This window comes from Silurus aristotelis (assembly GCF_946808225.1).
Source record: "Silurus aristotelis genome assembly, chromosome: 9".
NCBI lineage: Eukaryota > Metazoa > Chordata > Actinopteri > Siluriformes > Siluridae > Silurus > Silurus aristotelis.
The window spans coordinates 14,356,471-14,373,248 of NC_139582.1; the positions used below are offsets into that span (position 1 = coordinate 14,356,471).

At 36.2% G+C, this 16,778-nt stretch overlaps 2 protein-coding genes across 2 annotated transcripts; both read right to left on the bottom strand.

Moving 5' to 3' along the window:
• Positions 1-4,304: 4,304 nt before the first annotated feature.
• Positions 4,305-9,084, bottom strand: LOC310731017 (protein C19orf12-like). The gene is made up of 3 exons (XM_083550294.1): positions 9,038-9,084; positions 8,344-8,516; positions 4,305-5,450 (listed from the first exon to the last, which is right to left on the bottom strand). Exons 2-3 carry the CDS (start codon positions 8,501-8,503, stop codon positions 5,185-5,187), a joined length of 426 nt encoding a protein of 141 aa, XP_083406420.1. The 5' UTR covers positions 8,504-8,516; positions 9,038-9,084; the 3' UTR covers positions 4,305-5,184.
• Positions 9,085-14,100: 5,016 nt separating this feature from the next.
• Positions 14,101-16,691, bottom strand: pop4 (POP4 homolog, ribonuclease P/MRP subunit). The gene is made up of 7 exons (XM_083550293.1): positions 16,551-16,691; positions 16,362-16,414; positions 15,630-15,853; positions 15,468-15,545; positions 15,294-15,355; positions 14,953-15,054; positions 14,101-14,861 (listed from the first exon to the last, which is right to left on the bottom strand). The coding sequence occupies exons 1-7, from the start codon at positions 16,555-16,557 to the stop codon at positions 14,725-14,727; spliced, it is 663 nt and encodes a 220-aa protein (XP_083406419.1). The 5' UTR covers positions 16,558-16,691; the 3' UTR covers positions 14,101-14,724.
• Positions 16,692-16,778: the final 87 nt, after the last annotated feature.

The window sequence follows — 16,778 nt, forward strand, 5'->3', positions numbered from 1 at the left end:
GAATACTGTAATGCTTTACTGTCTGGGAGTAAGTGCATAAGTAAGCTTCAGTTAGTTTAGAATGCAGCAGCAACAGTCCTCACTAGATCTAGAAAATATGACCACATCACCCCTGTTTCAATCAGTCTACACTGGCTCCCAATCAAATCTCGCATTGATTATAAAATACTACTACTGATGTATAAAGCACTTAGTGGTCTCTTGTTGCAGTATCTGAGTAAACTTCTGTACAAATATGATCCTTAATGCCGACTTAGATCAAAAGGTGCAGGCTATTTGTTGGTACCTCAAATAATAAAGACTAAAGCAGGGGGCTCTCTTATTATGCCCCACAGTTATGGAATAGCCTTCCAATCAGTGTTTGTCAAGGCTAAAAACATATTAATTTAGTCAAGTCTTTTAACAGTAGATTTTTCTTAGGTAAAGGAGCAGATCTGGAGGGATTATGGATATAGACTGTTCTTTATATATTCGTATGCTGTCCTCCCCCCATTCTCACACGTTCACTCTGGTTTGTTGACGATGATGTGGTGGGTCATCTCTTTTTCCAGAGATCCTCATGTCTGTGTTACCTTTTGGTTCCTCCTTTTAGTTATGCTGCCATAGCGAGTCTTGCCAGAGTCCCCAATTGCACAGTGTCCTTAACTATCATACAACAATAAGGACACATAATAATCCATATCCTGCTCTTCCTGTCACCACTCTTCTCTCTCTCTCTCTCTCTCTTTCTCTCTCTGCCTCTCGATAGTGTTTTCTTTGATTGGAGGCCACTCTGTGCAGCTGGGGATGGTTTCTCATCAATGCCTTGTGTGGTTTCATGAAATTACAGAGTAAGAACGGGAGCTTTGGGAATGGACTTGGTCTGTAGTTAATGTAAACAGTCTGCTACAATGACTCAGGACTACAGTTTGCTTCTGATCACCATCACTGTACCCTGCAAACATCGCTTATCTGTAATAAATGGACATTCGGTGGAACCCAGATGAGGATGGTTTCCCTCTTGAGTCTGGTTACTCTCAAGGTTTTTTCCTTATGCCATCTTGGAGTTTTTCCTTGCTACAGTCACAGGCTTGTTCATCAGGGACAAACTTACACTTATAAAGATCTTATTAATTTATATCACCAAATTATCTGTGTAAGCTGCTTTGAGAAATGTTCATTGTTAAAATTGCTATACAAATAAAAATTAATTGCATTGAATTGATACTAAACGCTGTCAATCAGGCTTTATAAAATGTTTAACATTCAATTCCCTGGTCTGTGAGGTCCTATTGTTATTTATAAAGGATGAAATCCAGCACTAGGTCCAGCACTTGGTTTATTTAATAATACTCTCAGTAAAAGATTTGTCCAAAAAACACAACAACCCCACACTGCTGTTCTTTAAACATCATGCCTGCTGTTCTTTAAACATCATGCCTGTCATCTTCTCAGGTCACACAATTCTTTAGTTTCTTCCTTGTGCATTCAGGTTGTAAAGCACTTTCATCCAGTGTGCAAATAACTGGAACGTGCAGCCAAAAACAGTGTGCGTGCATGCCTGTGTGTATGTGTGTGCGTATGTGTGTTTCATCTACTTGAGTAAAAGTAGATATACAGTAGGTAAAATATTACTCCAGTAAAAATAAAAGTGCTTTCTATAAACTTTCACTTGAGTAAAAGTACAAAAGTATTTGCCTTCAAATGTACTTACGTATGCAAGTACTATGATTTATTATGGCTATAATGTCTCATAATTTTATCACAAATTATGATAAACTACATACTATAAATTATAATGTTAAGCAGCTAAACTAAATATTGCTGCTCTATGTGTAAAAGCACAGCAGGCAGCAGCTTAACCTAAGTGATATACAGTTATTAGTCCATTTCATTATTTGCATTAGCATTTAATTATCACAAGATGAAAAAAACTACTTAAGTACAACAATGAATTACATCTACTTCGTTACTGTCCACCACTGGTGTGTGTGTGTGTGTGTGTGTGTGTGTGTGTGTGTGTGTGTGTGTGTGTGTGTGTGTGTGTGTGTGTGTGTGTGTGTGTGTGAGGAAAACGTGCAAGTGTAACAAGACACCAGTTTATGCATTTACCTGCATGTTTTAATGAAGGGGAAAGTGTTTATAAGAGGACGTGTGTTCAAATGTTAATAAAGGCAAAAAATAAAAGAGAAAAAAACAAAAACACATTGTTCAACCTGTTCAAGATTTAACATTAAATCCAGAACAAGCACAGAATCATTCAACAAAACCTGTCATTATATAATTATTATTATTGTTATTTCTTTTTTTAGTAGTAGGTTTTTACCCTGTGTATGTGTTCAGCAAATATAAAGCAAATATCACAATCACTGCTTTAGTGAATATCAACCCTGCTGTAATTATTTGTTGTCATCTAAATTTACTTTTTATATTGATATAAATAAAATAACCATATAAAACACCTTTATGAGACTGTTAAATTTCACTGTATCTATAAACTTAAGTCAATAAAGAAATGAACCTAACCTCAATTAGTTTTTTCTCAGTAGCTCCACTTCCCAGGTTTTTTTGAGAAAACAAAATAAAACAACATAAAAATAAGTGTATAACACAGCAGTAGTGGAAGGAAACAAAGTGAAGAGTAAGAAAATGTACATTTGTGTCTGGCATCCCTAATCAAATTAAGCAGACCCTTGGTTTCCCAAACTAGGGGTCATGACCCCACATTACATCTCTTAATTTTTAAATGGTGTCACCAGAGAAACTCACCTCAACTCTCCTCTTATATTTCTCTCAGTTACTTTACATATTAATATTCAAAATGTTAAATGCTTTTTCTAGTCACGCGGTATTAATTGTGTATTAATATTTTGAAATTTTACAGATCAGACAAGTTTAAATGAACGCATCTTATTTTAATCTTTTTACTCTTCAAGCAGACTGCAAATGTGAAAAGTAGTGTGTCAAAATTTCTTTGTCTAACGACCTCCGCTTAATAAACTAGCATTGTCTCAAATTACGTACGTATGTAGTGTTTTAATTACAATTAGAAAAGTAAATCTGGCTCTTCAGTTTTAGACCCTAACCTGAAATCTGTTTCTGTTACTGTGTGTACATTACTCACTTAATTTTATTACCCACTTACATGTTCTACTCTATTTTTATGCCTATAATCAATTTTATATATCTGTCTTTTTCAAACAGTAATATATATATATATTATACAGAAAAGTATAGAATAAATAAGATACAGTTTTGGAATGAGTCTGTGTGCAATGTTAAGTTGAAGAGCAGCAGAGAATAACCAAATGTGTAAAGTCTAAAGAGCAGTAAGTCATAAAGTGACACATGGGTTGCTCTATAAAAGTAAAGTGATTAATATGTTCTTAAAGTGATATATGACCAGCTGATAAGCGTGCAAGTCTGATAGCCTGTCATCTTTTACTATAAGCTTGGTGAACATGATAAGCCGGTTGTAAGCTCAAAAAGTAAATTCCACTTAAATTAAATTCCATAATACTGTGAGCCTCAGGCAGACTTCCTCAGGCAGTGTCATAAATTAAAGTAACACTTAGCAGGTTTCCTATTACAGTTCACAGTACACTGTGCTTTTAAACAACAAAAAGCTTTTGTTCCGTAGCCTTAACTTTCTAAATTATTGATTATCAAGAGTTTTCGTGAGACGCAGGTCATGATGGGTAGAAAGGCTTTAAGAGACATGTTGGTGTGAATATTGACAGTGTATTACATTTTCCAGATAGTTATGATGGACAGGGATGTTTTGGTGCTAACGTGACATCTAGTGGATGCCATATTTAATCATTTTTTCTCAGTTGCTTTGGAGCATTTCTCGAATAATCCCTTAAATTTGCAAATCAGTAAGTGCATTCTCAAAACAATTGAGTGCACACTTTCAGTACTTCTTGAGATAAACTACAGTTTGGATTACAGTGATTGAAAATGCACAATTTTATGTGCTTTTGTACTACATCTTTGAATTTCAGCAGCACAAATGTATCTATTTGATTGCATATTTGATTCATATTGATTGCAAGACACAAGACAGGATTCACACTTTTTACTGTACTATACAAGTGTTCGTTTCTTTCTTAGTTGTTTATTCACTCTCCAAATGAAGGTTCACAAGGTTACGCCATCAATCTTGTGAACCTTCATTTGGAGAGTGGATAAACAACTAAAAGATACAATGAACTGATGTTGAGATGTAGAGGTTAAGACTATTTAGGTGAAACCAGTATAATATATTTTGATCAACATGCCATAAACAACTGATAATGTAGGAAACAGCAAACAATTTTACACAATCAGTTAAATGCTCTTTATGATCTAGCATTTTTTTAATTGGTATTTTGGTAGAGGACATGGTGAGGGTGTCATACCTATAATACCCACCAGAGGGGAGTCAAGTTTCACAAACGTATAGGAAAACAAAGAAACATCTACATTTGGATTTTAGTATACGAGATTGTGTCTAATTTGACCTTAGTGAAAGCTGCTGGAAGGGGTATATAACACTACACCTTTTGTAGCAGGTTAGAAGGATTTAGCACAGCAAGATGAGGGGAAAATAACTGTTATAATCACTGTATATTCTGTATGTGACACTCACTTAAAAAAAAAAAAAAAACACCAAAGGTATGAAAAGAAAATAATTCTTGTCATTATTTTTGACCATTGTGGTGACAAGGTCTAATCACTTTTTTATGCTGTGCAGTGCATTTCAGGTCTACCAGAGCTCTCATTATATGGTTCAAGCATTCAAATAACCTTTTTTTTTTTTTTTTTTTTTTTTTTTTACCCACGAATAATAGTCATACATTTTGTGTGGAACTCTGAATGATGCCCATGTATTTGTGTTTTATCTGTAGGTACAGATGAAGACAGAATAGCCAGAATAATAGTGAAAGGGTTTGTAATCCACTATCTTCAGAACCAGTCAACCTGCAGTCCCTCTGTCCCAGTACATTGCATTATACCTGTTTTTGTCTATGTGTCTTTACAATAAATCTTTGATGAGAAAAATGAAAAAATCAATAAGAAATATTAAAACTAAAATGTTAATGTAATTTTAATTGTAAAGGTTTATCCCAAATGCAGAATTTTTAAAAGATGAACAGTTAAGAAGGTATATTGTTAAGAATTAAAGATTACTTGAACATTATAGTTGGCCCTGCTCTTTCAATCTCAGTCTCCATATTCCACTACAGCACCTAGATTATTGCTAACAAAGGACTGAATCCCAGCTTCGACTCTTTGCAGCAGTGTATTATCTCCTTTTACCAAAAACATCAGCTGAGTAACATCCTTCCAGTCAAGTGAGCTCAAAATCAGACTGATCTCAGAGAACAGCTTCTGTTTCTTCTGAGGTGGAAGCTCCATGAGGATCTGAGGAACTGGTTTAAACTGACCACTGGTCATCCAGGCACCCAGAAGACCCCCGACCGCTCCACCTGACAATATGAAAGAGAGACACTTCATTCAGACGGTGAAGAAATATTTGTAAAAATGTAACAATTGAAGGTTTATAAAACCCCGATTTTATACCGCTCACTATCCACTTTTCTTTAATAAGCTCAATTTTGCAGAGGGCCTCATAAGAGAAGAAGGTCAATTTTGCTGAAGTGCGACATCTTTTGGGAAAACTTACAGGGGAAAGGTAGATTGAACAAGGTTTACCTGTATCTATTTTAATAGAATTTGGTCACGTTCGGCGGGCCGGATTAATAAACCCAATGGGCCGTGTGTGGCCCGCGGACCGTAGTTTGCCCATGTGTGTCGTAACCCGTACATACAGTGATGAAAATAAGTATTTGAACACCCTGCTATTTTGCAAGTTCCCCCACTTAGAAATCATGGAGGGGTCTAAAATTGTCATCGTAGGTGCATTTCCAATGTGAGAGACAAAAAAAAAAATCCAGAAATCACAATATATGATTTTTTAACTATTTATTTGTATGATACAGCTGCAAATAAGTATTTGAACACCTGTCTATCAGCTAGAATTCTGACCCTCAAAGATCTGTTAGTCTGCCTTTTAAAGTTCCACCTACACTACATTTATTATCCTAAATTAGATGCACCTGTTTGAGGTCGTTAGCTGCATAAAGACACCTGTCCACCCCATACAATCAGTAAGAATCCAACTACTAACATGACCAAGACCAAAGAGCTGTCCAAAGACACTAGAGACAAAATTGTACACCTAAGGCTGGAAAGGGCTACGGGGAAATTGCCAAGCAGCTTGGTAAAAAAAAGGTCCACTGTTGGAGCAATCATTAGAAAATGGAAGAAGCTAAACATGACTGTCAATCTCCCTCGGACTGGGGCTCCATGCAAGATCTCACCTCGTGGGGTCTCAATGATCCTAACGAAGGTGAGAAATCAGCCCAGAACTACATGGGAGGAGCTGGTCAATAACCTGAAAAGAGCTGCGACCACCGTTTCCAAGGTTACTGTTGGTAATATACTAAGACGTCATGGTTTGAAATCATGCATGGCACGGAAGGTTCCCCTGCTTAAACCAGCACATGTCCAGGCACGTCTTAAGTTTGCCAATGACCATTTGGATGATCCAGAGGAGTCATGGGAGAAAGTCATGTGGTCAGATGAGACCAAAATAGAACTTTTGGGTCATAATTCCACTAAACATGTTTGGAGAAAGAAGAATGATGAGTACCATCCCAAGAACACCATCCCTACTGTGAAGCATGGGGGTGGTAGCATCATGCTTTGGGGGTGTTTTTCTGCACATGGGACAGGGCGACTGCACTGTATTAAGGAGAGGATGACCGGGGCCATGTATTGCGAGATTTTGGGGAACAACCTCCTTCCCTCAGTTAGAGCATTGAAGATGGGTCGAGGCTGGGTCTTCTAACATGACAAAGACCCGAAGCACACAGCCAGGATAACCAAGGAGTGGCTATGTAAGAAGCATATCAAGGTTCTGGCATGGCCTAGCCAGTCTCCAGACCTAAACCCAATAGAGAATCTTTGTAGGGAGCTCAAACTCCGTGTTTCTCAGCGACAGGCCAAAAACCTGACTGATCTGGAGAAGATCTGTGTGGAGGAGTGGGCCAAAATCCCTCCTGCAGTGTGCAAACCTGGTGAAAAACTACAGGAAACGTTTGACCTCTGTAATTGCAAACAAAGGCTACTGTACCAAATATTAACATTGACTTTCTCAGGTGTTCAAATACTTATTTGCAGCTGTATCATACGAATAAATAGTTAAAAAAATCATACATTGTGATTTCTGGATTTTTTTTTTTAGATTATGTCTCTCACAGTGGACATGCACCTACGATGACAATTTCAGACCCTTCCATGATTTCTAAGTGGGAGAACTTGCAAAATAGCAGGGTGTTCAAATACTTATTTTTCTCACTGTATATTGTTTTTCAAACCTGTATATAACTTTTAGCATTGATGGTGCTTTTCCAGGTGAGCAAGCTTTTTGATTCCTGGGAAGATTGGCAACTGTTTTGAATGGTTTCCACCATTCTTCCTTATTATCTTCCTCACTGTAAAATGATTGACTTAAAATCATTTGGAAATGGCCTTATAACCCTTCCAGATTTGTAGGCAGCAACAATTGCTTCTTAAAGATAATTTCTGATGTTGTTCCTCCTTGGCAGTGTGTTAACACACACCTGAATAAACTTTTATAGAGGTTACCACACTTGCTGAATTAATCATGGCAATTTATTAGCAGCAATTGGCTGCTACTTAGCTTCTTAATTCCTATATAAGCAGTAAAGGTGTATTTAGCTGTTCACACATGGCTTTTCCATTTTGGATTTATTTTTATATAAATATAATAATTACACAGAACAATGTCATGAGTTACTATTTGTTTGAGGTCAAATTTACCTAATATTAAGACTTATTTTATGTCCTTATACATACTTTCATTTTAGCTATAATTCATAGGCTGCCAGCTTTCATACTGATCATTTAATAATTGTTGAAATGCTAAAATGTTTTTCAACTTTCAAATAGGTGTCCAGTAATTGATAAATAAATATTTGATTGCTGAATATTGTACCCTAATTCAAGTAGCTGTTTAGTACGATCATGATTTTGCATACCATTGCATAAATGACTGTCTGACACATAATATATTATTATATTTATGATTAACAATCAGATGATTTAATTAGTTAGAAACGAGTTGCAATAAATGCAGATGCCCTCAGTTGTCTTCTTATGAATATAATAATATATTTTTATATTCATAATATTTATATATAATTTTTTTTCTTATTCATAAGAAGACAACTGGAGAGACAGACAGAGACAGAGATTTTAAACACTGAATAATTAGAAACAATAAAAAGTCTTTACCAACAACAAATCCAGCTGGTCCAAGCAGTAACCCTCCTACTACTGCGGCCCCTCCTGTTACTGCACCTCCCTTCAGAGAACTCTTTACTGCAGTCTTCATCTTCCAGCTTGCTGAAACCTCACAACACATCTGCATAACATCGTTCATCTTCTGCGCCATTGTAGTACTCAGCCTGTAGTTAAATGAAAAAAGAAAAAAATGTGAGACAGGTTTTACACAACACTGTTCTTCAAACAAGTTTCTCATCTCTTCTTTACTTATTTTAATTATATAATTACAATTTCACACATAACTATACCCCCCCACCCCCACCCCCTTTATAGACACTTAAAGTGAAAATAGACATTTTAAGGAAAAATTTATATTTTCTATTTACTTTTTTTTTAGGCTAATTCTGCTCTAAACCACACTTTCAGTGTTTCAGTTCAGTGTAAAAATATGCTTAATATGTACTGAAAATTTGTCTTTAAAAAAATAACCATACTGTAAAACACAAACAAATCAATTAAAGCCTCTAATAATACTTGAATCACATTATCCAGCTTACATATAAAGGTAACAAAAATACAGATACACAAAAAAAGGCTCTGTGTTAACACAAGTATGTAACAAATTATAACAATAATAAGAATAATATAAATAATAATAATACACTGTTATTATTATTAATAAACAATAGTGGTAGTAGTATACCTGATTGATGAAATGAAGAATTGTTTCACAGAAGCTGCCAGTGTATAGTTTTACAGACACTGTCTCAGTCTATTTATATCTATACCTCATACTGCTTTTCCTGCTTAAATCCCAGACATGCCGATCATCAAACTCATGGAGAAGATAGACTTACTTTACTTTCACTATCCCTAAACGCTGCTTTTGTGTTTGACTTTTTGGTTACAAATTGAAAGTAAAACTGATTTGAATCTATGTAAATACGAAACAGAGAAAAGAAGCAAATAAAACCAGTATGCATTATGACTGTGATGGAGAAAATGCTGCCTTGTTTATGTTAAGGGCATGTGTATGTTTGTCATGGAGGTTGCTACAGAAAACACAGAGGTTTTCAAGAAGGGAACATGAATAACCACATCAGAACTGGTTTATTTCTTAAGCAGTGACCTTAGTGAATGGACTTCACCCCTTTTATAATAACCGCAAAACAAAAAAACAATCAATCAAATACAGGTTATACCTTCAGGGTGTGGTGTACCTACATTTCTAGCACATTAACCTTATAAAGAAACTGTTAATGCATCTACACACTTACACGTCACACTTTTACACAAACTCCCCTGGGTTTCACTTTCACCTATGTTACACAGAGTATTATACAGTAAATCTCAATCTAGTTCTTTTTTTTTTTTAAACAACTTTACAAAGTGCTACAACAAATGTAATAATTTGCCATTTCAGTGTTGACTTTTTCATAGAAGAAATTCCATACAATACATTCATTAAAGGTGACATAAACTGTGGCTATGTAGACCATCTTTATGAACATGAGTATGAAAAATAGTGGAAGGTATGCCTATACTATAGTCAAGTCATATTACTGTTAAAGTGAGTTTTGTTTGAAGTGGGGTTGCATGAAATACTGTACTTTTATTTATTGTATAACCTGCAGTAGACCACACTGAGGACAGTAAAACAAAACAGCACCAAGTGAGATGACTTTTAGCATCCATGAACTGTCTATTCTGGAGCCCTATCTATAATATATAATACACTGACTTGGCAAAAGTACAGAGATGTTTAAAATGTTGTTATCCCTTCAGAACCTTCAATATTGCTGCATGAATATGTATATTAAATGCACTAGATGTTCACACAGTAGACAAAGTGAACCCAACAAATAAAACAAATATGTATTTCATTATTGACATTAAAAATGATCCAATACCTATCTGTGAGTGGCAAAAGTATGTGATCCTTCGCTTTCAGTGTTTGGTGTAACCCTGTGCTTCAGGTCATTCTACAACATGTCTGTCTGTCTATCAATGTCTGTCTGGTTACTCCACAAGACAGTTTTTCAAATAGTCCTCTGACTTATCCATATAAAATTTCAGATGGGTAGCTATGTTCTTTTTGTCTTTTTTCTTTTAATTCTGCTATGCATACCAAGGTTGTTCATTGTTCTGTTGATGGTAAACTTTAACATTAGCCATCTTAAGGCCTTTAACTGTTTAGAAGTTACCCTGGGTTCCTTTGTGACCTTGCAGACAATGACATGTCTCACTTTTAGAGTGATCTTTGTTGGTTGATCAGTCCTGTGGATGGTAGCAATGGTTTTAAATTAGCACTATTTGTACACAATCTGCCTGACTGTGGATACGTGGAGTCCAAACACTATTCAGATGGTTATGTAACCTTTTGTCTGACCAGATGAGCAACAACAACTCTTTTTTAAGGTCCTCGTTTTTTTTTTTTTTTTTTTGTGAAAAACAGACTTTGATAGATCTGTGTTCTTTATATAAAACAGGACACTCACTGACACCTGATTGTCATCCTATTGATTTTGATTTTTTACCCAGTAACTGATGTGATTTAAAATGTATTGAAGTACAATACTTCCAAACAAAATATATTTTAGCTAAAGTAAAATTCAAAATTAGCGGTGCAGAAAGTGCTACTCAGTTACAGTAGTATGAGTAAATGTCTTCGTTATTTTCCACCTCTGATATACACCCACACAGTCAATTCATAATACAGGTTAAAGCACATTAACAGACACTTTTATTTATTTATTTATTTATTTTTTAGAAACACACTAATGTCAAAAATACACAAGAGTTATACTCTTTTGCTGGCATAAACAACAGATGTAATGGCACACTCTTTCTGGATCTGGACTGGAACAACTTAAAAACAGAGGTTACCAAAAATTCTGCAAAACTATAAAAAACAAATAATAATAATAATAAGACATATCCTAATTACTATGAGTTATGGAGGAAAATAGCAGCATTGATATATAAGTGCCACAATGTAATCTACATCAGGCTCTCTATTACAGTCAGACACATCACAATGACACATTGCTCACTCTGGCAAAAAACTTTAACAGCGCTGGCCTAAAACAGGCAGTGCCAAACTTTCATTGGCATATCACCTGCCCCAACAGGGGCAAAAAGTTTCTGGACTACCTCAAAAATCTGTTCACAAACAAAGCACATTACCAGTAAATCAAACTAAATGGACATACCAGTTGCTGGCCACTGTGCAAAATGCTCTACAAGGCAAAGAATGGGACAAGTGCAAGTACAACTTTGAAGACATCAATATGTTTGTTGAAGCACTTGTAGAATTTATCAGGAAACTGGCAGATGATACAGTCCACAAAGCCATCACCAGAATTTTTTTTCCAGTCAGAATCCACAAGTGGATAAAACCATTTCCAACCATTTACCTTTAATGCAGGGATCGAAACCTGAAATATGAAGCATGACAAGGCATGAAACTACAGAATAAGACTATAGTTCAACAGTTCCAACATGGTGGCTCTAGAAACCAGTGTCAGGGACTTAGAACAATAACAGACTACAAAACCAAAATTCTCCAGAAAATGTAATACAGACACTTTTATTATCGATGGACTAAACATTTTCTAAGCTCGCTTCAAGGCTGCAGCTAACAACCCTAACTAGTGGAGCAAATATGGCTAATGGTGCTAACAGTACTTATGTCTGCATGCATGTGAAGAATGTGAAAGTGAGAAATGCTTTCACCAGAAAGGAGCAGGACCAGACAGGATCACAAGTCAGGTCCTTAGAGTCTGCAATGACCAGCTAGCAGCAGCAGTGTTCACACAGACTGTTCCTCTACATGGAACAATCAGTAATACGGAGATGCTTTAGAAAGTTCTTTATCATTCCTGTCCCAAAAAAACCCCCCAGTTCAAATTAAATGAAATTAAACTTAAAATTTAAATTCAAAAGCTGCTGTAATATTAGCCCTATCTAGAAACCAGGAGAAAGTTTATAACTAACATAACTCACGAGTTTTATATTTAATTCAAAAAATATTTTTCCATTTAGTATTTGGGCTAATGTGCTATACTTGAGGTCAAACTGAATAAACACCAGTCTACCTTTAAAATAGTCAGTAACAATCCTGCCTTACGATGACTCACTTTGACTTGAACATTTTTATTACCCATTAAAGGATTGACACCAAAGTACTAGCCAAGTGACAGTGTCAACTAGTTTTAGGTTTCCCAGCCCTGGCCTTGGAAGTCACACCTACACACACAATAGACAGTCATTAAACATTCTTGTAAGCATTCTGTCTTAAATACATTACACACACAATCGCTTCCAAGAAAAGAGGACAAATAAAGGTTAATGTTCATCCAGAAGTGAAAATGAAGGTTTTGAGTGACTTATTTATAGGAAATGAAAGTACAGATTATACAGAGAGAATTTCTTCAGTAATGGAAAAGATTATATCAGAAAATTTGGGCTGTATTTGCTCCAGTTAAAAGTGGAACCATTTATTAAGTGTATAGGGTTCTACCTTTTTTTGTTTAATATATGATCATTTTGTTTTCTAATGTACACCTAGTTTTGTATTGTATCTTACATGTAACAATTCAAACAAGCAAACAAGAGGAGGATAAATTCTGTCTGCAATTAGGGGGCAAATGCTTCGTTTGTGGAATAAAAGTGACTATTTAAGTGTGTGTTACTTTAGTGGCTTGATATTGCTGAATGTTTGTTGTAGACTTAATGATTAGTTCTTCATAAGGTTACCCCAATGCTACACTCCTTTCACTGGCTATAACAGACAGACCCCTCTAGCCCTCAGCACTTATCTCACCCTGCACTGTACCAGGTCCTCTTTTATCCTTATCCACTGCTTGACTGGTCCCAACTACTTCTCAGTGTACAAAAAAAAAGACTTGCTTCCAGACTCTTTTCTGTTGTGGTGGAATGAACTTTCACTTCCTGGTCAGACAGGTATTGAATACTACAGTGCTGGGCCTATTTAGCACATTCCATGGATCATGGATCAGTTTCAGTACATTAAAATACTTAAAGAGGTCATGTTGCCTAATGCCAAGTAGGAAATGCCCTTGAAATGGGTGTTTCAAAAAGACAACGGCCCCAAACACACCAGTAAGTGAGCAGCATCTTGGTTCCAGACCAACAAGATTAACGTTATAGAGTGGCCAACCCAATCTCCGGACCTTAAACTATTTAAAAACTTGTGGGGTGACGTAAAAAAAAAAATGCTGTTTCTGAGGCAGAACCAAGAAATACAGAGGAATTGTGGCATGTAATGCAGTTATCCTGGGCTGGAATACCTGTTCACAGGTGCCAGAGGTTGGTTGACTCCATGCAACACAGTTATGAATCAGTCCTCAGTTGATTATACACCTAAATATTAGTTTATTGATTCATAAGAAATAAAAAAACAAAACAAAAAAAAAACCCAAGCATTTTTCATTTTATATAGTAAATGTTTGACTTTGTAAAGAAACATGCAGACACTGCTATTTTGTTTTTAACAGCCTAATATTCTTGCAGGTTAAGCAACTTGGTCAAGGGCCCAGCAGTGGCAGCTTGACCTTCCGATCATAAGTTCAATGTCTTAATCAATGAGTTAATAAATCCTTAAAAAAAAAACAAGCATCAAAAATATCTTTCTCAGCACATAACAGAGAAACTCACGGTCAAAAGGCAAAAGAAGCAAAAGCCATGTCTGTGCATTACCTCAGCACTAACTAGGGGATAACAACTAACTAGAGTCAGATAACAAAAAAAAAAAAACATTTACATTTATTTAAATTTGGCAGACACCCTTATTCAGAGCAACTTACACCTGAGCAGAGGAGGGTTAAGGGCCTTGCTCAAGGACCCAGCAGTAGCAGCTCAGTGGTGGTGGGATTTCAACCTGTGACCTTCCAATACAAAGTCCAATGGCTTAACCACTTAGCTACTACCTCCCCCAAAAAAAGGAAAAGATGTTGAGAAAAACACAACAATGGCGCCCCCCTGCGTTCTGAAGCCTTAATAAAACAACCAAAACAACAACAACAACAACTATGTATTCCAGTTCAATTTAACTCTTCCCCTTATGCACTAATCTTAGGCATCTTCAAGAATTAGTTTATCATTAAATGTTTATTATCTAAGTTGTGTGAAAAAGATTTAATTTACTACCGTACAGATGTGGTAAATAGTGTGTGGATACACACTACTGAAGGAGTTACGAGTGGGGAAAATATATCACTGGAACAGAGCCTTCATTTTAAAGAACTTAATTAAAATAAAAATTAATAACTGCATGCTCTCACACGCTTTGCACCAAAAATAAACTGTTGTTAAATCTCCTGAGGGCATGGGAGGGTCAAGCCCACTCTGTAGTCATTAGGAGGGTCTTCACAGGTCGATGGTGCCTTTGGTCTTGAATTTTTTGGCCGACCTCTCACTTGAGCGAAGCTCAAACTTACTGCCGTAAATGTACGTGACAAAGTCTCCCATCTCCACACTGAACACGCTGTTCTTCTTAGGAATGACTGTACACACAGACACGCACACAGTGATGGCATAAAATAAAAAGCACACAATCATTACATTAGATTGAGGATAAAATAAAACAAATCTCACTTTTTAGTCGGTTTTCCTGTGTGATGATCTTAAATATATGTTTCAGCTCCTGCACCAGGATCCCTGTGGAGCCCACATATGAGGGGCATTTAGAGCGAACAACTGTGAACACACACACACACACACACACACACACACACACACACACACACACACCAAGGCAGGTAGAGGTACATTTACAGGATTCAAACATTCCATCTAGCACATCTAGTTCCCTTTTAAGGGGAACTTAAAAGTTTTTAATTTGGAAACATTTACAAGTAAAAATTGTATGCATGTAAAGGACCTCTAAGGAATCCTACTGTAATAACAGTGTATTTTAATAAAAACACAATCCTGACCTGTTATAATAGCACCATGAAAATCTGCCTTTAGAAGTTTCTGCTGCATCACCTGTAGATTACTAAGACACATGTACACGCACACAATGTGCAGATTACATTACTTTAACAGCAACAGAACAGCACACAGTGAACAGTTCAGCATGGATTATATGTCCTGGCTCAGTTCCTCACCTGTCTGGTCTGAGGCCATTACACAGCTCAGTGATGTACTGCTTCCACAGCTCATGCAGTGGCAGGAAGAGATCGTACCTGTGTGCAAGACACCACATTATGTGCTAAACAAAGAAGCAGATGCATAACAGTGATGAGTCTTGTGGTAAAACTATGACAAACTTTTGATGCTCGGGTTTCAGCTCAAACACTCTCATGGTTCTGATGTCTTTAGCATTCAGTCCTTTAGCCTTTGTTTTTTTCCCTCTCCTCTTCCTCTCCCGAGCATACTGCAGCATCAGTGCTTTATGCTGCAGCGCTTCTTCTGCTTTCTCAGTGCTCAGGCGAGGTGTGCTGCTCTTCAGGAAGGCCATTGTGAACTTCTCAGCAGCAGATCCATGCTCAGACTGCACGCGCGCGCACACACACACACACACGGAAAAGAGAGAGGGATTAACACTATACCACCAACCAATGATTCAATTGTTCTACTGCCAGTAATCATCATCAGTTCATATTTTAAATATAATTATCTGTATATAATTGTGTATACATTGTATATCCCAGATTTATATATATATATATATATATATATATATATATATATATATATATATATATATATACACACACACACACATTTCATTTATTTGCAGTACATATATACATTACATGTTGTACATATATTTTTATATATATCTGCATTTGTCAGTTTGCATAATTGCTATTATTTGCACTTCTGGTAGATGCTAACTACATTTCGTTGCCGTGTACCTGTACTGTGCAATGACAAAGTTGTATCTATTTACCTCACATATACAGCATGAAGTTAATTTGGAGAAAACACACAAAATGGACAGGGACTGGATTACTTAAGGACATTATTAGTTTATTTATATAAAATACTTCAGTCACCTGAACTCCCAGCAGTTTGCTTTCATCAAGAGGAAGTCTAGACAACACCACCTCTAAAAAAAAAAACAAAAAAACAAAATTAACTCTAGTCTGTGTCTTATCACACGTCAACAGGGTGAACAGGATCAACAGCCAGGTCATTTCTGATATATTATGTGATTTGAGATGTGACACAGCTTCTTCACTTACTTTCCATTTGATTCTATATTTCACACTTAAACTTCATAAACAAAACAATCACAAAATTTTTGCCGTTCCGCTGTTTTCGAACACGTGCGTCTCTCATTCTCTTCCGGAATGAAATGAAGTCCCGCCTTCTGCGCTGCGATTAGCTGAGTTTGAGGACAGTAGTGAGAACTTCCTGCCAACCGAAAATATTAATTTTATTTACGCATAAAAAATGTCATAAGTAATTAA